At 36.4% G+C, this 8,710-nt stretch overlaps 2 protein-coding genes across 2 annotated transcripts in view; one reads left to right on the top strand and one right to left on the bottom strand.

Annotated features, from left to right (window-relative positions):
* LOC107665055 (very low-density lipoprotein receptor-like) overlaps positions 1–2,726 on the bottom strand; it is a 12,402-nt gene extending 9,676 nt beyond the window's left edge. The window contains exons 1-3 of the mRNA XM_016455800.1: positions 2,699–2,726; positions 1,654–1,773; positions 131–256 (exon numbers count right to left, since the gene is read on the bottom strand). Coding sequence (XP_016311286.1) covers positions 131–256; positions 1,654–1,773; positions 2,699–2,726 — 274 coding nt within the window. The remainder of the gene's footprint in view (positions 1–130; positions 257–1,653; positions 1,774–2,698) is intronic.
* A 3,663-nt stretch (positions 2,727–6,389) lies between these two features.
* Positions 6,390–8,710, top strand: part of lonrf1 (LON peptidase N-terminal domain and ring finger 1) — a 13,911-nt gene continuing 11,590 nt past the window's right edge. Inside the window, exon 1 of the mRNA XM_016455822.1 lies at positions 6,390–7,152. Within this exon, the coding sequence (XP_016311308.1) occupies positions 6,528–7,152 (625 nt within the window). The 5' untranslated portion in view covers positions 6,390–6,527. The remainder of the gene's footprint in view (positions 7,153–8,710) is intronic.

The raw sequence follows: 8,710 nt of genomic DNA, 5'->3' as shown, positions 1-8,710 counted from the left end.
CATTCCCTCCCCCCCCCTACAATCCCTGCCGGTATGAGACTCAAACCCGCAACCTTTGGGTTACGAGTCCAATTCTCTAACCATTAGGCCACGACTTCCCCAAAAGTAAAATCTAAAATCTTCCTCTCACCTGTAGCCTTGCACTCTCCAGTCCAAGCGGTCAGCACATACCCATCCTGACATTCACACGCAAGAGATCCATTGGTACGGACACAAATTTGATCACACACATCTGAATCAAGACAGTGGTCCACATCTGGAGGTGAAAAGTGAATATTTGAGTGGAAAAGTTAAAGGGGTCATATGATGCGTTTTCAATTTTTCCTTTCTCTTTGGAGTGTTACAAGCTCTTGGTGCATAAAGAAGATCTGTAAAGTTGCAAAGACTAAAGTCTCAAATCCAAAGAGATATTCTTTATAAAAGTTAAGAGTCAGCCACACCTACCTAAAACGGCTCGTTCTAACACTCCCCAGCATACCTACGTCACTCTGTGGGAAGATTTGCATAACGCCGCCCAAATGTTCACGCAAAGAAAGAAGGTGTAACTTTGATTCTCGCTGTAGTTTTGTTGTTTCCGCTGCCATGTCGTAAAGACGCTGTGTGCTTCGTTGTGAAAGCGAAACTACTTTGTTTGGTCTTCCATCCCATTCCATCTTTGGTCAGCTGATCCGTGCTGGTCGATGAGGAAATACTACAACTTTGCGCTTAAACCACATAAACACATTTCATTACGCCAAATACACAAAATACTGTTCTTTTTAGCAGCATCATATGACCCCTTTAAATCTATTATGACACTTTTAAAGATAATACATGTTTTGTATGTTTCGAAGACAACTGTGATTTACAGCAAATCATAGCATAACCAAAGAGAGAAGCAACTCATTTGGATTACTAGAATAAGCTATTTTTTTTATGACATTTAAAAGTGTAATTAGTAAATTGTCACATACTAAAATGTTTCACACATAATGAAATGATCAGTTTTATTTCACATGGAGATCGCCTCACAGGGGCAGACACGTTTAGATCATATGTGACCCTGGACCACAAAACCAGTCTTAAGTCGCTGGGGTTTATTTGTAGCAATAGCCAAAAATACATTGTATGGGTCAAAATGATAGATTTTTCTTTTATGGCAAAAATCATTAGGATATTAAGTAAAGATCATGTTCCATGAAGATATTTTGTAAATTTCCTACCGTAAATATATCAAAACTTAATTTTTGATTAGTAATATGCATTGCTAATTCATTTGGATAACTTTAAAGGCGATTTTCTCAATATTTGTATTTTTTTGCACCCTCAGATTCCAGATTTTCAAATAGTTGTATCTCGGCCAAATATTGTCCTATCCTAACAAACCATACATCAATGGAAAGCTTATTTATCCAGCTTTCAGGTGATGTATTAATCTCAATTTTTAAAAATTGACCCTTATGACTGGTTTTGTGGTCCAGGATCACATATGAGCTGTTGAATACGACTTCTTTTAGCTCAGTAACCACCCTGTTCTGGACACTGTTGCTCATGGAAAAAAAATGTATGATCACTGACTGCCATCTGTTCTACAATAACACTATAAATTGTTTACATTGGATCACGTAATGTCAACGTCATTTATACAGTTGTCCAGTGTGACTCATTTCTCACCCTGACAGTGTGTGTCCTGGACCAGCCTCATTCCACTGGGGCAGTCACACATGAAACCAAGGGGCAGATCAATACACAGGTGAGAGCAGCCACCGTTATTGATATCGCATTCGTTGTCATCTACATAAACAGAGAAATAAAGACAAATAGTCAATATTTAAATGTTCTTTAATAGCTCACAGTGCATTAACTAATGTTAACAAACACGACTTGTGATTTTAATAATGCATTAGTAAATGCTGTAGAAGTATTGTTCATTTTTAGTTCATGTTAACTTGTTGTTAACTAATGAACCTCATTGTAATGTATTACCAAATTAATACATTAATGCATATTCAGCAAGGATTAATTAAATTGGATTTTACATTGTTACAAAAAATCTATTTCAAACAAATGAACTAATGAACTGTCTATTTAAAGAATTAAAAAATATATTACACATTGAGCAAAAATAGTAAGCAGAAAAACATTAAACTGTTTTCAACACTGGTAACAATATTTGAATGATTTCTGAAGGATCATGTGACACCGAAGAGTAATAGTAATGGCTGCTAAAACTTCAGCTTTACCATCACAGCAATAAATTACAGTTTAAAAAATAATACAACAAACACATAAAAAAAATAATTAGCCTTATTTTTAAGGCACTTTTTACACGTCTTAGAGAGAGAGAGAGAGAATTTTAGATATAAACTGTTTAAAAACAGTAGAATATAAAGAGTATAAATACATTTTATTAATACAAAATAATATTAATAAGCTTTGTTTATAAAGCACTTTGCACAAGCCTAGTATATATCTATGTGAGCTGTGAATAATTTTTACTAATAGATATATTCATGCCTGTAACTCAAGAAGACATAAAGACATAATATCCTTTTAGATTCTGGTTCTTAACAAACTTTCCTTTTGGTATCTTCATTATTAAGGCCCTCCATGGTTCAGTCCCAGAGATATGGAGATCTTAATGAGGCTCCATGAGTAAACTGGTCACATTTTCATAGGTCAAAAACCAAATGTGGGTCATTTTACAGACTGCTGATACTTTTTTCTAGTGATTTGACGTTCGACATCGTGGCTTCGAAGCTTGTATAAAAAATAAAAATAAAAATAAAAAACCCCAAAACATCTCACAGTGAAGGATCTTGATTTGTTTTGCCATAACCACGTGACTGCTTCATATTCTGATTCAAATAACGCGAACGAACCCCTTGCGCAGGTTTCAAGTCATTCACTTCTTTGTTAAAATATTTACATGTGTAATTTTGTGCATGTTGAGTTTGTATTAATCCCCGCTTCACAAGCACTTCAAATTAATAATAATATTAATCAACTTAACAATATTCTTCATTTATTTTGATCATATATGATCATACACGAACCATGCTTATTTTTTCATAAATGTATTCACTGATTTATTTATTCATACTTTGTGTAAGTACAATGACAATTCAATTTTTTTATTTCTTTATATGGTTTTCGTAGCACAAATTGATTTATTATATGAAACTGTCCAAAATCGCTGGGACACAGACACATTTTCCACCTTTGACCACAAGATGTCATTAGTGTGCAACGTGTTAAAGTGGTGCTATTATGCTTTTTCACTTTTTCAACTTTAGTTAGTCTCATATTTATTACCATCTTAATATTTTTACTTTAATATTTTTTTTTCTGTAGAAAGATAAACATGTATAGTGATGAAAGCCAAAATATTACATGCCATTGATGTATATTTACTGAGTAATCAACTAATTATCACCTGAGATTTGAAGCCAAACCACAGGAGGGTAAAAATGACTTTAGAAAGATGGCAGCATCATTATTTTATTTGTACACAGAGATTGGTAGGTCTACTAGTCAAATCTGCTGACTTTAGCAATCTTGCATTATATGCCAACGGTGACAGTTCAAATACGCAAAAAGCACTTGTGTTTTTTGCCTCAAGTTTTCATGCCTGTAACTCAAGAAGACATAAAGACATAATATCCTTTTAGATTCTGGTTCTTAACAAACTTTCCTTTTGGTAGAAGGCGGGCCTTTATTTGATACAGGAACTATTCGAGCCGTTCATGCCAGACTGGGGAGAGAAGTGTTGTAATAATGTAAAATATGTGAAAAATAATGTGTTTTTCGAACAACCTAGTATGAGAGCCTGTTTTATTACACCCCCAAAACAAAATCAAGACTTTGTAAAAGAGCATAATAGGACCCCCTATAAAGAGGAATATCTGATGAACATACAATGTTGAAACTAGAAATGTATCTCGTGATTTTCTATAACACTTTCGAATTTGTCATTGTGTTTTCTGACTTGTTATAATGTTTTCTGAATTGTTGTTGTGCTTTCTGAATTGTTATTTTGTTTTTTAGACTTGCATTTGCGTTTGTAATTTGTTATTTTGTTTTCAGAATTGTGATTTGTTTTGCACTTCCCGTCCACCATACCAGGGTCCTCTGGTTGAGATGACACGGAATTACCCTATTCATATAGCCTTATAGTGAATAACAATCTAAAGTGAAACCATTTTATATAATTACATAACATGTTAAGTTATACAATTAGGCATTTTATATGGGTTTCCTTATATATTATGTTTGTGAACACTTAAGAATGTTTTGCATTTATTTGACCTACACTGAGATCAGAATCAGATCTTCATCCAAATATAATGAAAAAGCAAAGCGAATCCAATTAAACTAATATTACCTTTATGATGGAATACGCAACAACATTATTAAAGGTTCACAAACTACCTAGCGTCACCGGTCTATTATCTCACGCGTGCACGTGGAGGCACCTTTGACAATACAAAGAACGTGCAAAATGGAATTTAGTGACAATACATTTTAGTTCTTTTCATCCATGTTGAAAGTGCATGTGCTTGACAGTAATTTCGGAAGTAAGTATATAATATTCATACTGTACAGTGAAACTCGGAACATCAAGACTTCGAGTTTGACAGCAGCATGTGTCATTCGATCCAATCAGATGGCGTGACAGCGCAGCGTGCAGCGTGAGGTCCAATAGGAAAGGGTAACCTCTACCGATGCGTTCAGACACATGCATTTATTATTCTTTCCCACACAGACTTACAAACCATCCCTTACCTTCTGCTGAATGTAAACGTGACACACACGTCAACAGCAGTAGCAGTAAAGCACCAAGGTGTTCCATGCCTTGCTCGGCGTCCTCTAAGGTGCACGCTTGTCGCGAGGCAATGACGTCATTTCCGCACTACAGAATATGTAATCACCCCCAAAATTAAAAAGTTGACTCCAGACAGTTTGGGATAACAAGCCACTCTTTAAAATGTATGAATGTCGTTGTATTATATAACAGAATATCAAACCAAATGCATAGCTATTTTAAAGATGACAATAGCTCACCTTTTAAGTAAAACATTTCACAAAAATAAATTAGTTTGGTTTTGAATTCTAAACCAATAGATGTGCAGTTAAAAAAGAAGACAAAGATGTGTGAACCATGTTCATAATTGTGTGTGGACATGCAATGAACTATACCTTTGGTTAAACTCTGCTAGGAAACCTTTGTGAGCTTCATTCACTCATTCCACTCTCATCCTTTTATTGTCTCTTAGGCTGATGATACACTGGGCAAATGTTGCCGTCAATGGGCAACCAGGTGAGACACAGGGCCCATGACCGATCTAAAAGATCCAGATAGAAATATGTTACCCATTCTCAATGGAAAAGTGTCCAAGCAAAATTGCTCAAAAAGTTGCCCCGTGTATCATCAGTCTTATTGTCTCATCCTTCATTATTGCATTCGTATGTATGCATGCATATGTATGAACCTTTTCAATTTCCACAATACCCCCCACCCCTGTTTTTTTGTATTTATTGACATTTCTATTGTGATCTATTCCTTTTTTTTTTTTTTTTGCAGTGATGCCCCAATTTTCTCATATTAAATACATGTTAATAATTATAGCCTATATGATATAAATCTTAACAAAGTATCCTGTCTTAACGTGTGGAGAACGGACTTTATAAGTCTATTAAAAATGAACTTAATCAAATTGTTAAAAGTAATTTTAAACAGCAAAAAGCTAGAATTAAAAAACCGCAATAATACAACGCTTTATTACAATGAACAAAAATTGCAGATACATAAACTTATATCACATACTTTTTATAGCGAGCATTAGAACATGTTCTTTACTTTTTAAAGTGGTGAGGACAAAATTATTTCCCCTCGATAAATGGCGCTCTGATCTATGGGCTACTGGTGCTTTGTAAGGGAAAAATGCTATCAGACTTATCTCTTGTGCAATATGGAATTACGTATGTGCGTTGACCTATATATTACATGACTACCGACATTCCTACAGCCTTAACACCCTTGAGTAACATAGATCCAGACGTTCAACCTATATGTTAAGCACACAGGCAACACAAATACACCATTGACACTGGAAATGATTCATCTCCTTTTTCTTAGCAATTACACATCAGTGAAACAAAAGAAGCGTTACACAATTCCTGATGTTATGACTAGGGAAGATCGTGTCATTTTCCCTTTCTGCATTAAAATGCGCAGCACAAAAGTATTAACACGCTGATGACTGATGACACGCTGACATCTTTGCATCCATGCATTCTTTCACAGCAGCATTTGCTCGCCATAGTGCCGATTTCAAATGTTCCAAAACTCAAGAGTTTTGTGTTTTGTAATGCGCCTCGGCGGCCAATAGACGCGCTCGCTGATGCACACGTGATGCTATTTTTACGTAACTCACGGACAGAACGACTGTATGTTCAGGAGCGTGAGTCAATACGTTCTCATGTACCGAGAACTATAAGAATGCTTTGACATTTTTTAATTTATTATTTTGGCGGCGTATCTGTGAATGTCACTCGCAAGCATGTCGTTGCGAAGACTAGACCAAGAATATGCTTTGGGGGAAAGGGGAAGGTTTTTTATAGCACCAGAAACAGAAGGCGACTGGGACGAGGAAGACCATGTTGATCACCGTCAACTAGTTTTATCGAAAGCTGATGCTTTAGCGTCGGAAAATCGTCTCAAAGAGGCTGTCGATATGTTTTCCATGGCTCTCCGATGTGGACCAGTCCGGCCGGACCAGCTGAGCAGTTTAGTCGGATGCGTTCTGCGCAACTTCAAGAAGAAATCAGAAGAGTCCTCAGCAAAAAGTGAGCCAAACTGGACACAGGATTGTGAATTTGACTGCCCTGGCTGCCATACTTTCTTAGCCGAGCCCGTGACGGTGACATGTGGACATACGTATTGTAGGAGATGTATACAGCATAGCACTTTTTCCAAATGCAAACTGTGCAGTGAAGACATTAGGAGGCGGCCTGGGGATCCCCGACTGAATGTGATCCTATGTGGACTTTTAGAGAAGTGGTTCCCTGAAGACGTGAAAAGAACTAAATGTATAGGGGAAGCTGAAAGCCTGTTGAAGAGTAAACAGTACGACGATTCTATTGCACTAACGAGTCAGTTATTACAATCTGGTAAGTGCACATCCTTGTCTGTGTCTAAAGATATTTACTAGCCTGACAATAATGCCATGAGCGAGGTAACTAGGTCACAACACGTCTTATATTGTTTATTAAAAGGGTACAAGGGTGGACAGAGTTCCTGATTAACATTTGGATTGACAGTCGAAACTTATGTATAAGCCCCGCCCTCAGCGATCATGTAACTGGCGAGTGCCTGTATTACAAAACGCGCTCGCACGGCGCATGCGCACTCGGCACGCGTTGTGTAAGGCAGGTCGTGACACGAGTGTTTTGTAATCTGAGGCAAACTGAGTTTGATAATAACAAGTAGAGCAATATGTAATAGCCACAATGTTCAGGTGTTTGGTGTTTATTCAATAGAGAGATGCCTGAGGGGTGTCTAATGTTCTGTCCTGTTGCCTAAATACTACAAATGCATTTGTTGCATTTGTTAAGCTATAGCTGGAATTTGAAAAGGCTGCAATGTCATAATAGGGTAAAATTTTTCAATAAGTCAATTGAGATATAGATCAATATATATATATATATAGAGAGAGAGAGAGAGGGAGAGAGAGAGATAGATAGATATAGATATATAGATAGATATAGATCGATAGATAGATCTATCCAGAATTAGACCCCAGGCACAGAAGGCCCCATTTTTACCCATTGCATGTTGTTACTAGTATTATTATTGTTAAATCTAATACTTATTGTGATTCTTGGGGCTATTATTCAATAATATCGTAAATTACATGTACATTTCAGACATTTTTAATTTTCATTAGAACGTATAGGCACATTGAGTGAAATAATTCAGTTTGATTTCATAGTGTTGCTATTATAACATATGTTTAATTCATTTAAATATGTAAATATCATTATGCCTGTATATAAGTTATAGAACAAATGTACCTTTCTGATTAATCTTTTTTACTGGGATTCTGCTTTGTCTGTTATCGGTTATTCAGTTATGTAACTAAATTGTCAAAGCACAATTTTAATAGACTAGTAGATTTTATATTTAAAAAAAAATATTATATTTTAAAAAGCCCTCTTATACGTTCTGTGAAAGTTTAGCCAAGGGGGCTTCTTGCCCCACGGTGTTTTATTTGTACTGTTGATTCATGAAAATCTATCACCATATCATCTTTGTTAAGGGGTTGACAGGAAATATTTGATGATGTTGATGAAGTTACATAACGGCTACATAATGTCAGAACCTTCCGGTCGTTCTACACAAAAATTGGGACACTTCCTCTTTGATAACCCTCTGACTAGGGCTGCACGATAAATCGCATGCGATATTTAACGCGCATCTTGTCAGAAAGCCGGTTCTGTAATCAGCGGTAAATCTCCATCACCTGCGGGCTTTCACATTGAGCAGCATTAACTACACAGAGCCGTTGTTCACTGACGAGCAGCGCAAAAAATCGCGCGAATATGAACGTGGTTTTGCGCAACTCGTCAGTGAACAACGGCTCTGCGTAGTTAATGCTGCTCAGAACCGGCTTTACTGATAAGATGCGCGTTAAATATCGCATGCGATTTATCGTGCAGCCCTAATAAA

This window comes from Sinocyclocheilus anshuiensis, unplaced genomic scaffold (assembly GCF_001515605.1).
Source record: "Sinocyclocheilus anshuiensis isolate Anshui unplaced genomic scaffold, SAMN03320099.WGS_v1.1 scaffold555, whole genome shotgun sequence".
NCBI classification, from domain to species: Eukaryota; Metazoa; Chordata; class Actinopteri; order Cypriniformes; family Cyprinidae; genus Sinocyclocheilus; species Sinocyclocheilus anshuiensis.
Note: the sequence above shows the minus strand (reverse complement) of the source record. Positions and strands in the feature narration are given on the sequence as shown.